Raw genomic sequence first — 16,384 nt, 5'->3', positions numbered from 1 at the left:
GAGTATTTAGAAGGATACAAGGATCTCTACAAGGACGTCATGATGGACAATCAGCTGCCTTTCACATTACAGTCCTGACCATTACATCATATAATTTATATTGTACATTACATACTCCTGACCCCTGAACTATATACTCAATGTTGTACATTACATACTCCTGATCCCTGCAATATATACTCTATGTCTTACAAAACATAGTCCTGCCTTCTGCACTCTACCCTCTTCCTACTGCTATATATAAACATAATATGTATTCTCTTTCGTTGCACCCATTTTATACCAGCTGGACATTTTATATCTGATGATTTGATTAGAGGACAGACTTTTACATGTTGATAATAATGTGATAACATCCTGCAACTTTGGAACCTTAAACATAAAGGGATAATGAGGGAGGAGTCAATAACACAATGATGGTGGTCTTCAGGATCAGTCCAGTCTTTATCTTGGTTATTCTCCCCCCATTCTCACTCTCTGATCTCTGGTGGGACTCAGCCCCACTGTTATTCATGACTAAATCATGGACTAAATAAGGAAGTGCAGTACTTCTTGTGTTGGAAAGATGGCAATGAGTGATAGAGGGGGTGGGGACGCTTGACCTATAATCCCCTCATCACTGTCACTCCTATAAAAGACAGTTCTTGTTGTTTCCTCACTCTCTGACTAAGGTCCATGAATAAAGAAATGAACAGGTAGGAGATTCAAAGTAAATTAAATTTGAGGTTCTACTTTGAATGGTGATGCTTGTTCATGTGCGTAAATGTAAAAACATATTAAACAATTAACATAAAATAATCCAATGTTTACATGATCATATAAATATAAATTATTCAAATAATGAAAAAATGGTGCAAAAAATTGTCAGAAATTAAACAAAATAGTATCTTCCACACACCACATGCTTAAGTGTGCTCAATGTTTCCTTCTCAAACGTGCTCCTTAGTGATGCTCCTCCACCTTAATGTAAGGGGGCCACTCGCCAGATAGATTTGGGCCACCTGGACCCTCACAGCTTTGGTAAATATTTGGTCTCAACTAAAATCTCCCATCTTCAGAACAGATTTTTTACCTCAAAATAGACATGACCCTGGCAGATGTGTATATTTTTCCTTTGTGTTGAATCAGGTTCATTTCAATGTGCCTCCAAGCAGCACCCACTGCAATAGTTTTAGTATGCAATATTTAGCGATGTCCGCTCTCCGGACCGGCGTGCGTGTCACATGAAACTGGAATTATCACCGCTACGGACCTCAATGCATGTCACCGGAAAACATCATCAGGAAGTCTTAATATTAATTAATTATTATTACTCATTATTTCCTATGTGGTTCTGCCGCTTATAAGGTAATTCCCCCTAATGTGAGGCTTGTACCGGCATCCTACATTGCAGCCAATCGCTGATTGCTGGTGCGAAGGAAGGCAGGGACGTCAGGGAGAGCTAGCAGAGAACTGTTCTCCAACTATGACCAGGCCTTAGCATGGTTCCCAATTTATGAAGTGATTGAACAATTTCTCGTCCATTGTGGATGAGATGTTCAATGAGACCGTTAAAGCAGTAAGGAAGATTACTCAGGAACAATGACAAATGAAGACTCTTGTACTGCAAGAAAATATGGCACTTGATTATCTGTTAGCTTCCAAGGGGGGTTTCTGTGAATTCATGGCAGAAGACCAGTGACAAGGTTCAGGTTCATATGGATAAGGTTACTTCCCTGCAAGGCAGAACCAGAGCGATAGCTAGTGAAGGTTGGAATCCTTTTAAGGCTTTGGGAAGTTTTGGTGATTTTTTGTTCTCCATTGGATCTTGGTTGAAGGAAATAAGAGTATATATACAGTGGGTACGGAAAGTATTCAGACCCCCTTAAATTTTTCACTCTTTGTTATATTGCAGCCATTTGCTAAAATCATTTAAGTTCATTCTTCCTCCTCATGAATGTACACATAGCACCCCATACTGACAGAAAAACACAGAATTGTTGACATTGTTGCAGATTTATTAAAAAAGAAAAACTGAAATATCACATGGTCTTAAGTATTCAGACCCTTTGCTCAGTATTTAGTAGAAGCCCCCTTTTGATCTAATACAGCCAGGAGTCTTTTTGGGAAAGATGCTACAAGTCTTTCACACCTGGATTTGGGGATCCTCTGCCATTCCTCCTTGCAGATCCTCTCCAGTTCTGTCAGGTTGGATGGTAAACGTTGGTGGACAGCCATTTTTAGGTCTCTCCAGAGATGCTCAATTGGGTTTAAGTCAGGGCTCTGGCTGGGCCATTCAAGAACAGTCACGGAGTTGTTGTAAAGCCACTCCTTCGTTATTTTAGCTGTGTGCTTAGGGTCATTGTCTTGTTGGAAGGTAAACCTTCGGCCCAGTCTGAGGTCCAGAGCACTCTGGAGAAGGTTTTTGTCCAGGATATCCCTGTACTTGGCCGCATTCATCTTTCCCTCGATTGCAACCAGTCGTACTGTCCTTGCAGCTGAAAAACACCCCCACAGCATGATGCTGCCACCACCATGCTTCACTTTTGGGACTGTATTGGACAGGTGATGAGCAGTGCCTGGTTTTCTCCACACATACCGTTTAGAATTAAGGCCAAAAAGTTCTATTTTGGTCTCATCAGACCAGAGAATCTTATTTCTCACCATCTTGGAGTCCTTCAGGTGTTTTTTTAGCAAACTCCATGCGGGCTTTCATGTGACTTAAACTGAGGAGAGGCTTCCGTCGGGCCACTCTGCCATAAAGCCCCGACTGGTGGAGGGCTGCAGTGATGGTTGACTTTCTACAACTTTCTCCCATCTCCTGACTGCATCTCTGGAGCTCAGCCACAGTGATCTTTGGGTTCTTCTTTACCTCTCTCACCAAGGCTCTTCTCCCCCGATAGCTCAGTTTGGCCTGACGGACAGCTCTAGGAAGGGTTCTGGTCGTCCCAAACGTCTTCCATTTGAGGATTTTGGAGGCCACAAGTGCAGCAGAAATCTTTTTGTAACCTTGGCCAGATCTGTGCCTTGCCACAATTCTGTCTCTGAGCTCTTCAGGCAGTTCCTTTGACCTCATGATTCTCATTTGCTCTGACATGCATTGTGATCTGGAAGGTCTTATATAGACAGGTGTGTGGCTTTCCTAATCAAGTCCAATCTGTATAATCAAACACAGCTGGACTCAAATGAAGGTGTAGAACCACCTCAAGGATGATCAGAAGAAATGGAAAGCACCTGAGTTAAATATGAGTGTCACAGCAAAGGGTCTGAATACTTAGGACCATGTGATATTTCAGTTTTTCTTTTTTAATAAATCTGCAACAATGTCAACAATTCTGTGTTTTTCTGTCAGTATGGGGTGCTATGTGTACATTCATGAGGAAGAAGAATGAACTTAAATGATTTTAGCAAATGGCTGCAATATAACAAAGAGTGAAAAATGTAAGGGGGTCTGAATACTTTCCGTACCCACTGTACTTAAGTTATTTTTATTCACTAGTCTTCTATACGCCGTGGTGAGATTTTCCTGTTGTCTGATCGATCAAGTCACCAAAGCCCGAGCAGATGACCACTTCATTATTGCTGAGAAGAGATTTCCTGAAATCCAATCCATGCACCAGATGCTGAGGATTCCAAACCGACTGACGATCAAGATGACCCACCACCTCATGTCCTCCCTCTGAGTCACCTCCCGAAGAATGGAACCTAAGTGTCAACATTCATTTTCTTTTGAGTCTATGTGTCAACACTGATTCTGCTCCCTTTTTTTACTTTTTGAAATGGATTGCTTTTATGTAAGAGAAGAGCTGTTCTGTTTATTTGGAAGAAGAAGATCAAGATTCATTGAGGGACACATGGGAGCATATGACAAAGAGGATGGGCTATTGTGGAAATTTCATTAGGACTAGTGTGGACATTTTTCAGGATGTGTTTGGTTTAGATTGTCATTATGGCTCCTGTTGTCGCTTTGCTTGCAATACGCTCATTAGTGTATGTACGGGGGAACCGGCATTGAGGAAAGACTACTGGCAGTGAAAACCTTCCCTTAGATGTGTGGACGCAAACACTCCATGCGCTATGCGCAGGTCTGTTTGCCGTAGGAGATCTATGTGTATTGCAGTGCGGAGTTCAAGGATCAAGCAGCAAGGATATTACCACCAGCGGGGGCTCCTGTATAATGTGCAGATTTGTTCGCTCAATGGGGATATGTTTGCTCTGTGATGTCAATATTTTGATATCGATCTGCCTTTATGAAGGAATACACGCTCATGTCTTTTTACTGTGCCTGATCACCATAGTGGAAACAGAATGGCTCTTTTTCTGCAGATAGCCTCACGTCTATAGGAATAGTAGTATAATCCTATTAGGCATTGTTCTCTGAGCCTTGCTGAATGGTCTTCATGCCAGTAGTAGTGGTGGGAATACATGCACGAGTTTGATCAGAGCAGCGTTCACGGTTCTACACGCTGGTTTCATTGTGTAGCGTTAGGCGCGAATTCCGCTACACGTGGGTTTCATTGTTAACTACGATGTGCCGATTTCCACACACCAACGGTGGGAAGCCATGCACGCTGTTCTGCTCGTTCACGCTCGCGTACTCCCCCTTTCTATTGTATATTTAAATGTATACAAGTGTGTCATTGGCTGATTCTATATGAGTAACTTATGCCATGTGACTGTACATTTGGAACTGATTGGCTGATGTTGTAAAGCTATCACTTCTTGCTGTCCTCTCATAAATAAATGGAGCTCAATGCTTTAAGCAGGACATTCTATTGAGCATCCAATGTGACAGCAGCCTGTGTGTCTGTATTACTGGGTACTGCTGAGCGTGCTCCATTACCTTATACTAAAGAATACTATAGAATGGAATTGATTGCGCTTGGCATATAATGATATCCAAAAGTGCACATATTAGCCCAACTAAGTTACTTGCACATCAAGAGTACATCAAGATCCAAGACACCGCGTGCATTCCAGCCATTTGGGGATTCACACAAGGAAGTGGAGAACTAGAGGGGTATCTGCTTTGCCCCTCAGGCATCCATTACAATGGCAGTGTGCTTGAGGACTTCCCTCCCTATCCGACTCACCACCACCTATGAAGGTTAGGAAGGACATGTATAAATACTGGCGAAAGAAATATGGGACCAACAGTTTCCACACTGAGGGGTTACATGCAAGATATAAATATTAAAAATATATATGTTAATAAAAGAGTCCATATAAAAGTCCATATATATTCTCTCCTTATTTGCACTGAGGGCTGCTCTGATGACAAGTAAGAAGGAACTTGAAGGAAACTGCAAAAGGAACACAGGTGCCACTCTTGAGCGGCTCCTGTGTTCCTTTTGAAGGTTAGGAAGGGTATGTCATCAGAACTCCTAATAACTTCTGGGGGAACACATACCCCTGGTTTCTTAATTTTTAACATTGTAAATGTCATATATTTTATATTAAGGTTCTTAACATAATAATTTGTGTATATATACTTATATATCTTTTAACCTTTCACTAAGTCTGTATATACTAATTAGATAGAGGTGGAGGAGGGTCGTCTGGCAACACAGTAGTATACGCTCCATAGAGGTGGGCCAAGGACTTGACCACCCTGTGCCTTTTGTTAGTTTGATGGTATAAGTGGAAGAGCAAAGGCAGTCTAGTTGGCTCTGAAGAAGAGGCAGGACCTCAAAACGCGTTAACCAGTTTCTGCGTTTGTTTGGAGTACCTTTTTTATACAATAAAGCTTTTTATATTGAGGACAATGGACTAGGCCAGTGTGCCTCCTTTTATTTCTTAATTTCTGTATAGGACATTTTCCTGACCACTGCATTCTATACACAGGACTGTATATGATGTTCCTGATGACTGCACTCTATACACAGGACTGTATATGACATGCTCCTGACCATTGCACTCTATACACAGGACTGTATATGACATGTTCCTGACTACCGCACTCTATACACAGGGCTGTGTATGACATGTTCCTGACTACTGCACTCTATACACAGGGCTGTATATGACATGATCCTGACCACTGCACTCTGGGCCATTATTCAGGGTTATCTCTAAATTCATGACCAGTAGCGGCTTTTAAAGTATCATCTATGAGCAATTTTGGGTACCAAAGATTTTCCTCCTTACACCAACACACAACTTTTATTTATGTTTAATAATTTTTTTATCATAATTTTACTTTTAACAAGATTGCAGTCATAGAATCAGGAAATAGTAAAGAAAGAAATCCAATTGGTCAGGAAAAGGACTTGTCTAGAATGTGTGCAGCTCAGCTTGTCTGAATGTTACACACTGGACCAATAGGGAGGCTTATTGGACAGTCGGAGGAAACCTGACAAATGAGGGCACAGGCATTGTTACAGCCCTGGCGATTGGCAGAGGAAAGTGCCTGGGGGCATACTGGGTGACTGTATAATTGCCAAGGGCACATGTGCTCGGGGTCTTCAGCTGGAGAGCGGGGTCCCAGAGGGAGGGGGCAGCTGCTTCTCCTCTGTAGAAGCTGCCATGTGGCCTCAGGTTGTCGACCTGAGGGCCGTAAAAGATAGAGAGAAGCTGAACCCAGATGTCCTGCAGAGCTGACTGGGAGGGAGACACTGGAGAGGATCTGATTCTGCCTACAGTGAGTACAGATCTGTGTCATGGGGCCTGTCATGTTAGGGCCATCCCTTCAGTGGAAGAGTCAGTGGATGGGTGTCAGTCAAGGGAATGCTAGGGGGTGTCCTGAAGATAGTTGCATCAAGTCTGCTGCTAGAGAGAGCAAGAGGACTTAATTCTTCCATATAAGTGGCAGTATTGTAAATGCAGTGTGTCTGCTTCCACAAGCAACCTGGTGAGGACAAGTGAGAGTTGTCCTTATCAACTGTAAATAGTTCCAGTTGGAGTATCCCACTGTTCCCTTCTCCCATCCAAGTTCCACAATAAAGTAAGAGTAATGGGCAAACGGGAGGATGCATGGGAATCAAAGGGTAAGAGTTGGTGGTGAAGGGGGAAGAGGGGGGGGGGTGTGTATGTCATATAAATATTAGGAAAGTAGAGTGTGTTTTTGCATAATCTATGGCACACAGATGGTCCACCATGGATGACCGCGTCAATGCCATATCTTTATGATGTAAATGGTATTCATGTTTTGTTCATTGTTCAAGGGTTGCAATTTTTGTAATTTTTTTGTATGCTTTTCTATATATTTTAGTAACCAATACATTTTTACCTATCCATGTCTGTCTGTAAAGTCCAAGAGGGGTTTTTGGTGCAGCACCTGCACAGAATCTTTGGTTCTTCTTTAACTGTAAGCACTTGCCGACCGCCCCATGCAGATTTACTGCGGCAGGGCGGCTCGGCTGCGCATAATCACGTAGATCTACGCAATTATGTGCACGTGGTGTCCCGTGATTAGACACAGTGGGAGCCAGGCCACGTGAGGAACGGGCTCGATCACCGCCGCCCTCCGGCAATCTTCAGCTAGAATGACAGAAGATCTGCCTGCCTATGTAAACAAAGCAGACGGCTTTTCTGTCAGAGAGACAGGGAAAGATCATGTGATTCAGCTAAGCTGAATCACCGATCTCTCCCTTCCTCTGTCCAACCCATCCCCCCCACACAGTCAGTAAGCACTATTAGGCATACACTTAACCCCTTGATCACACCGTGTTAACCTCTTCCCTGCCAGTGTAATTTATACAGTAACAGTGCATATTATTTAGCACTGTATTAATGTAACTGGTCCCCAAAAAGTGTCAAAAATGTCAGTTAGGGGTCGGATCTGTCCGCCACAATGCCACTAAAAATCACTGATCGCCACCATTACTAATAAAAAATAAATAAAAAGTCAAAAAATCTATCCCGTAGTTTGTAAACGCTATAACTTTTGCGCAAACCAATTAAAATACGCTTTTTTGGGATTTTTTTTAACCAAAAATATGTAGCAGAATACTAATTGGCCTAAACTGATAAAAAAAATAGATTTTTACATTTTTTTATTGGGAATGTTTTATAGCAGAAATGAAAACATATTGCTTTTTTTCAAAATTGTCGCTTTTTTTTGTTTATAGCACAAAATCTAAAAATCGCAGAGGTGATCAAATACCACCAAAAGAAAGCTCTATTTGTGGGGAAAAAAGGACAGCGTCGCACGACTGTGCAGTTGTCAGTTAAAGCAATGCAGTGCCGTATTGCAAAAAAATGGCCTGGTCATTAAGAGGGTAAATCCTTCCAGAGCTGAAGAGGGATGACAGACTTTTTTCTTCATTTACACTACCAGTTTTCCCCACATTATACAATATTAATGAACAGATTCAGTAAAAACAATCTCCAGGAAGTGGCCACAATCCGCTTCTCTTAAATCTCACGCTTGCCTAGTCACACCAGCTTCAGGATTGGCAGCATGAATGATGTCACCAATGGGCCCCTACCACTTTCACCTCCCCTTCTTCTCCAGCAAGAAGGTGTTTATCTCATTGGACTCATATGTCCTGCCTACTTTCTCCTATACACGTAAAGCTGCTGCTGGAGGGAGGTGAGAGTAGAATCCTCCCTCCAGCGGCTGTTGCAGTTCCCACTCTGTGCTCCATTATCCAGCTGGCTGAATGAAAGGACAGCAGCCTCACTCCTGTCATTTAGGTAGATGGGGGGTGGGGAACCTTTTTTCTGCCAAGGGCCATTTGGATATTTATAACATCATTCGGGGGGGGGGGGGGGCTGTACAAAATGATCAACTTAAAAATGAGCCTGTTCTATTTGGTCAAACATTTAATTCACCCCTAATGGCTGGAACTGCTTCTCTTTGGTGAGGTGTGTGATGGTAGCTGGTATTGATGCTGCTACTCACAACTGGTTGTTGGCTAGTGGTGGTTACTGCTGGCTGGTACTGCTGGTGGGAAATGCTGACTGGTACTGCTGGTGGGTACTGCTGGCGGGAAATACTGGGTGGTACTGCTGGCTGGTACTGCTAGTGGGTACTGCTGGCTGCTACTTCTGTGAGTACTGCTGGTGAGAAATGCTGGTGGGTACAGCTGGCTGGTACTGCTGTTGGGAAATTCTGGCTGGTACTGCTGGTGGGCACTGCTGTGGGTATTGCTGGCTGGAACTGCTGTGTGTAGTACTCACTGCTGGTGGGTACTACTGGCCGCTACTGCTGTGGGTAGTACTCATTGCTGGCTGCTACTGGCTGGTGCTGCTGGCTGGTACCGCTGGTGGGAAATGCTGGCTGGTACTGCTGTGGGTACTGCCAGCTGGTACTGCTCGTGGGAAATGCTGGCTGGTGCTGCTGGTGGGTACTGTGGCTGGTACTGCTGTGGGTATTGCTGGCTGGTACTGCTGTGGGTTTGTTGGCGGGTACTGCTGGCGGATACTGGTGGTGGGTACTGCTGGTTGGTACTGCTGTGGGTATTGCTTGCTGGTACTGCGGGCAGGTACTGCTGGTGGGAAATGTTGACTGGTACTGCTGGCGGCTATTGCTGGCTGGTACTCCTGTGGGTATTACTAGCTGGTACTGCTGTGGGTATTGCTGGTGGGAAATGCTGGCTCAAGACACAGTGTGAGGAGCAGCGCCGCACAGGGAGAAGCATGGATGCTTCCTCTCTCGGTCAGTCTTGACAGTCTGAGTTACAGGCGGAGTGATATCAAATGCTCTCTGCCTGTGACTCAGACTGTCAGGACGGAGCCGGAACTATAGAGGAAGCATCGGCTCTTTTCTGACATCTCAGCTGTCAGCCAGGATATTGCGGGGGCTGAATGCGACCCGCACGTTCCCCAAGAATGGAGCACAGACAATCTCCCAGTACCGCCTCTGGGCTTATATTGAGGCAGGGGCCTGGAGCTGCAGCCCCTACATTAATCCGGCCCTGCGCACTCCGCCAAGCCACCCAAAACCCACACAGGAGCAAAGGAAAGAAGTTCTCACCTACAGTAGTTTATTTCTGAGTTCTCTTTCCCTCCTGTTGGGGGATGGGAGAAGGATGGACTGAAGGCGGAGAGACACGCTTCGGGGTCACCACTGGTATGTAGAGCCTTGAAATGAAGGACATCAACATTTCTGTCTTGTCTGCGTAAAGTTTACTGATAAAGATATATGGGATCTCACAGCTTCTAACTCTGTAACCCGCTATATCATTATCAGTAAATGTCACACAGACAAGCAAGACATTCTGAAGGGGATTCCTTCATTTCACGGCTCTACTTACCACTCTACCCCCCAAAATTTACTCAGCCAACGAAAAGCCAACACAGTACAACACTTCATCCATGTTTTTGGTGATCTCTGATCTCCTTATGAACTGTTTCTTACATGATGAAGATCAGCCATGGAGTATATCTGAGGTGTTTATCAGGGTGTGCTTCTTCCCCCACATTAGAGCTGTGATGTCCAGCAACATTTACAGTGGTGATCGAAAGTTTTGGCACCCCAGGTAAAAATTTGTATTAATGTGCCTAAAGAAGCCAAGGAAAGATGGAAAAATCTCCGAAAGGCATCAAATTACAGATTAGACATTCTTATAATACGTCAACAAAAGTTACATTTTATTTCCATCATTTACACTTTCAAAATAACAGAAAACAAAAAAAATGGCGTCTGTAAAAGTTTGGGCACCCTGCAGAATTTATAGCATGCACTGCCTTCTTTGCAAGGCTGAGACCTGTCAGTGTCATGGATTGTTCTCAATCATCGTCTGGGAAGACCAGGTGATGTCAATCTCAAAGGTTTTAAATGCCCAGACTCATCTGACCTTGCCCCAACAATCAGCACCATGGGATCTTCTAAGCAGTTGGCTAGAAAACTGAAACTGAAAATAGTTGACGCTCACAAAGCTGGAGAAGGCTATAAGAAGATAGCAAAGCATTTTCAGATGTCAATATCCTCTGTTCGGAATGTAATTAAGATATGACAGTCATCAGGAACAGTGGAAGTTAAAGCAAGATCTGGAAGACTGTATATAAAAGACATTTCCCACACGCAAGGCACTAATACACCTTGAGGGTTGTGTGGGATGCCTGATGTACAGGAAGACAGGACTTCAGTGAGGAACAATTCCCTCACTCAGGACAGGAAAGTGGATTCTCCCCTGTGAGAGATATTTTCCCTGTGTGCATTCTTTGATGTGTGTACAGACTGGACTTCCTTGAAAAACGTTCCCCGCACTCAGGACAGGAAAAAGGTTTCTCCCCCGTGTGAGCTTTCTGATGTCTGTAAAGAATAGACTTCTGTGAAAAACATTTTCCGCACTCTGGACAGGAATATGGCATCTCCCCTGTGTGCATTCTCTGATGTGTGTAAAGATTGGACTTGTCTGAAAAACATTTCCTGCACTCAGGACAGGAATACGGCTTCTCTCCCGTGTGCAGTCTCTGATGTGTGTAAAGAAAAGACTTCTGTGAAAAACATTTCCCGCACTCAGGACAGGAATATGGCTTCTCCCCTGTGTGAGATCTCTGATGTGTGTAAAGATTGGACTTCACTGAAAAACATTTCCCGCACTCAGGACAGGAATACGGCTTCTCTCCCGTGTGCAGTCTCTGATGTTTGTAAAGAATAGACTTCTGTGAAAAACATTTCCCGCACTCAGGACAGGAATATGGCTTCTCCCCTGTGTGAGATCTCTGATGTGTGCAAAGATTGGACTTCACTGAAAAACATTTCCCGCACTCAGGACAGGAATACGGCTTCTCACCTGTGTGGGTTCTTTTATGCCTAGAACGACTGGATTTGGAACAGAAATACTTCCCTCACTCAGTACAGGCAAACCTCTTATCTGTTGGAAGGACGGCACTGTCCCTCACAGTCTGAGGTTCCTCAGGATAAGAGGAATACGATGGTCCATCTACACTGTGTGGTGCCGGATGGACATTTGAGGTAGCCGGATTTTCTCCTGGACTATACTGTGCGATGTCCTCATCTTCTACTTTACAGTCTGGAGACAAAGTGAGACAATCCTCTGAGGTTTTCCTCATCTCCCGTCCATGTACTAAAATAGAGATAAAAAGATTATTACTAGACATGAGCAGATTGATTCCCCTAAACCAGGACTCCGCCCACATCAGGCAGCTTTGTCTCGGAGGATTCTACAATTCCCCCCTCAAGGTAACTAGTAAATGGCTCCTTTGATCTCCTTGTTCGTTTCTTTATTCATGGACCTTAGTCAGAGAGTGAGTAAACAACGAGAACTGTTTTTTATAGGAGTGGCAGTGATGAGGGGATTATAGGACGAGTGTCCCCTCCCCCCTCCATCACTCATTGCCATTTTCCCAACACAAGAAGTCCTGCACTTCCTTATTTAGTCCATGATTTAGTCATGAATAACAGCGGGCCAGGGGTCAGAGAGTGAGCATGGGGGGGAGAACAACCTAGATGAAGACTGTACTTATCCTGAAGACCTCCATCATTGGGTTATTGACTCCTCCCTCATTATTCTGTTTAAGGTTACAAAGTTTAAGGATAATATCACATTATTATATACATGTAAAAGTCTGTGCTCCAATCAAATCATATCTCAAATCTCTATAAAAGTGACTTATGCAATGTACAACTTATTATATAGGATACAAAAATTAGGACTGTATGGTTCAAAATAATGTAATGTACAACATAGAGTATATAGTGCAGGGATCAGGACTCATATTATTGGTATTCAGTAATCAGTGGAAGCAGGGCCGACCTTAGGTGTTCAGGCGCCCTATGCGAGCTAATCCTGTGGCGCCCCCCCCCCCCCGCGCATTTTCTTGCACCTTTTTTGCACTTTATTTGACTTTTCTTTTTTTATGATCACTAATAACTTAGCCCCCCTTACATCAGAGACCCCCCACACAAAGTCCCCCTTAATTTAGAGCCCCCCTACAGAGAGCCCCCACACAGAGCCCCCCTCACATCAGAGACCCACCTCACATAAGAGACCCCCACACAGAGCCCCCCTCACATCAGAGACCCCCACACAAAGCCCCCCTCACAGAGACCACCCCACACAGAGCCCCCCTCACATCAGAGACCCCACACACAGAGCCCCCTTACATCAGAGACCCCGCACACAAAGCCCCCTTTACATCAGAGACCCCCCCACACACAGAGACCCCCCACACAAAGCCCCCCCCCACACAGAGCCCCCCTCACATCAGAGACCCCCCACACATCAAAGACCCCCCACACAAAGCCCCCCTAACATCAGAGACCCCCCCACACACAGAGCCCCCCTCACATCAGAGACCCCCCACACAAAGCCCCCCTAACATCAGAGACCCCCTACACACACACACACACACAAGGCCCCTCTCACATCAGAGACCCCCCCACAGAAATCCCCCCTCACAACAGAGACCCCCCCCACACAAATCCCCCCTCACATCAGAGACCCCCACATCAGAGAACCCCCACACAGAGCCCCCCTCACATCAGTGACCCCCCACACCAAGCCCCCCTGACATCAGAGACCCCCCACACCAAGCCCCCCTAAAATCAGAGACCCCCCACACCAAGCCCCCCTAAAATCAGAGACCCCCACACAAAGCCCCCTTTACAGAGACCCCCCACACAGAGCCCCCTCACATCAGAGACCCCCCCACACAAAGCCCCCCTACACACACACAAAGCCCCCTTACATCAAAGACCCCCCCACATCAGAAACCCCCCTTACATCAGAGCCCCCCCACACAAAGCCCCCTTACATCAGAGCCCCCCACATCAGAGAGACCCCCCTTACATCACAGACCCCCCACACAAAGCCCCCTTACATCAGAGCCCCCCACATCAGAGAGCCCCCCTTACATCACAGACCCCCCACACAAAGCCCCCTTACATCAGAGCCCCCCCACACACAGAGCCCCCCACATCAGAGAGCCCCCCTTACATCACAGACCCCCCACAAAAAGCCCCCTTACATCAGAGCCCCCCCCCCCACACACACAGAGCCCCCCACATCAGAGAGCCCCCCTTACATCACAGACCCCCCCACACAAAGCCCCCTTACATCAGAGCCCCTCCACACAGAGCCCCCCCCATCAGAGAGCCCCCCATACATCACAGACCCCCCACAAAAAGCTCCCCCCACACAGAGCCCCCCACATAAGAGACAGCCCCCCAAATAAGAGAGCCCCCCTCACACAGAGCCCCCACATCAGAGACCCCCCTTACATTCTTTTAAGGAGACCTCACTTACCTCATGCTGTCTGCACTTTTTTTTTACTCTTTAAACTTCCCGCCTACACATCCCCGGGGAGTGTGGGTGGGGTGGGAGGAAAAGGGCGGGGCAAGGAGGAGCTTACTATCCCTGCAGGGAGGAGAGATCTGTCACCGTGGATCAGAGGCTGAGCTGTGTGTGATACACAGCTCGCCTCAGACTGTCTGCAGCAGTAGGTGAGGTGACCGAGGCACAGACGCACATCGGGAGGTAAGCGGCGGCCGCGGCCTATGTTAACCCTGTCCAGGCCGCGGGCGCCGCTTACCTCCCGCTGTGCGGCCTGAATTGCCTGATCTTCTGCGAGCTGTGATAGCCGCACGGCGCTCTTGTTGCCCATGGCGCCCTGTGCGGCCGCACAGCTCGCACACCCCAAAGGCCGGCCCTGAGTGGTAGGGTAAATGTTTACATGAGACAAGTTGCAGAGGTCCCATCTCGCTGCCTCCCATCTCCTGAGACTGCACTCAGTGATTTGGGTCTGAGACTATACAGACATATCCCTCCACCTGGCACTGCCAACAGACAACAGAGCAAGTAACCCCGGGAGAATTTTTCTATCAGAGATCTTACTAGACCCGGACATGGGGAAGAAGAACCAAAGTACGTGCCCCAGGTGCCAAGGCTGAGTAATGCCTATGGTGAAAATCAAAGTTTTACTACCAGCTATACCCCACAATCTCCATCTCTCTGGTGGGTTTACATAGCAGGATGGCTCCACCATGGTGTCCTGGTACAGATCTTTGTGTCCTTTTAGAAACTCTGAATCCTCCATCACCCAATCCTCATCATCTGACCATTTTATCTCTTTAATAACTTCAACTTTAGAATCTCTCAGGCTTCCACTCTGAATAAAGAATAAAAATGACATCATTTGTAACAATGCAGATAATGTACAGACCCAAATGATACTATTAGTGATTGTTCCTCATCTACCTGATGATGGTGAGGGATGGTGTGACCTTCCTGTGTGGAATCCCAGGAATACAGAGGACGGGGACATCTCTCTGGTGGGTTCCCATTACTGGATCCATCTGTAGGAAACACACACACTGACTGAATACATTGTTTCTATGTGTTTATCAGATGATGGGGGATCTAGGTGGATCCTCCGTACTGCTCTCTCCTTTACAATAAAGTCTCCTCTTACCCGGTGATGTGAGGGGCGGCTGATTCTCCATCATGACGTCCTTATAGAGATCCTTGTGTCCTTCTAAATACTCCCACTCCTCCATGGAGAAATAGACAGTGACATCCTGACACCTTATAGAAACCTGACACACACAATGATACAGTCACCATCCAGACACATCCCTTGTCTGTTACTGGATAATGTCCCAGAATTCCCAGCACCGCTCACCTCTCTTGTCAGCAGCTCCATCATCTTCTTGCTGACTTCTAGAATCTTCTGCATGTTGTTTGTCTCAGGTTTTTGGGATTTCCATAGAGGCACTGTGATGGTAATATGATCACCTGACTTCAGAAGAGGATATCTCTGTATTAAGGAACCGATAGGAATATAATGTTAGAATCCCAGAATCCTCCTCACCTCTCCGATCAGGTCTGTGTTTTATTAATAGAGATAAGAGTGATGTCATGTGACCTCCCAGAATCCTCCTCACCTCTCCGGTAAGCAGGTAGATGATGTCCAGGGTGAGGTTTAGTATCTTCTCAGTCATGTGTCTCCGGTCCTCCTCCATCCTCATTGGTGCCGTCATTTGATCTATACAGGCCTCCTTGTAGACGGACAACATTGGTAAATGAAAGTAGGAATTATTTGGATGGTATTGGTCACACAATAACAGGATGTGGATGTGAGGGGGAAGGTTGCTGTACATAGAAGAACTACTGCCCCAATCGGAACACATTTAGTTTGGGCTGTTTAGTGGTTTACATCTTGGAGGATCTGGGACCCTCTTGACCTGCCGGATCAGAAATTCCCTTTTGTCTTTTGGGATGGTTTTCTTTTTTTTTTTCTTGTTCAAAATATGTTATTAGTTTAAAAGCATATAACAAACAAATAAGGATATGGAAGTCATTTCCGAAATACATGAAAATTGCAAAGCACAGGGTCCACACAGGAACAAAACATATCTATCAAGTTTGAAGTATAGAACTATATTGCAAAGGTGGAGTTCAATCGGAGTAAAGGAAGGAAGGAGCCAGGTCATGATCTCCTCCAGGACACCCCAAAAGGGATCAAACTGTGGCCCAGAGGGAGACCATTCAGT

The 16,384-nt window shown here is 45.7% G+C and overlaps 2 protein-coding genes across 2 annotated transcripts in view; one reads left to right on the top strand and one right to left on the bottom strand.

Moving 5' to 3' along the window:
- LOC309550282 (uncharacterized protein) overlaps positions 1 to 16,384 on the top strand; it is a gene marked incomplete at its 3' end in the record, with an annotated part of 308,158 nt that overhangs the window by 244,429 nt on the left and 47,345 nt on the right. The gene's annotated exons all lie outside the window — the stretch shown is intronic.
- Positions 12,337 to 15,899, bottom strand: LOC309549981 (uncharacterized protein; the record flags this gene model as incomplete). The annotated part of the gene is made up of 6 exons (XM_082250457.1): positions 15,776 to 15,899; positions 15,514 to 15,648; positions 15,304 to 15,427; positions 15,090 to 15,187; positions 14,857 to 15,000; positions 12,337 to 12,402 (listed from the first exon to the last, which is right to left on the bottom strand). Exons 1-6 carry the CDS (start codon positions 15,869 to 15,871, stop codon positions 12,337 to 12,339), a joined length of 663 nt encoding a protein of 220 aa, XP_082106583.1. The 5' UTR covers positions 15,872 to 15,899.

Source organism: Pelophylax lessonae (genome assembly GCF_965119305.1).
Source record: "Pelophylax lessonae genome assembly, chromosome: 3".
In the NCBI taxonomy this organism is placed as follows: Eukaryota; Metazoa; Chordata; class Amphibia; order Anura; family Ranidae; genus Pelophylax; species Pelophylax lessonae.
Note: the sequence above shows the minus strand (reverse complement) of the source record. Positions and strands in the feature narration are given on the sequence as shown.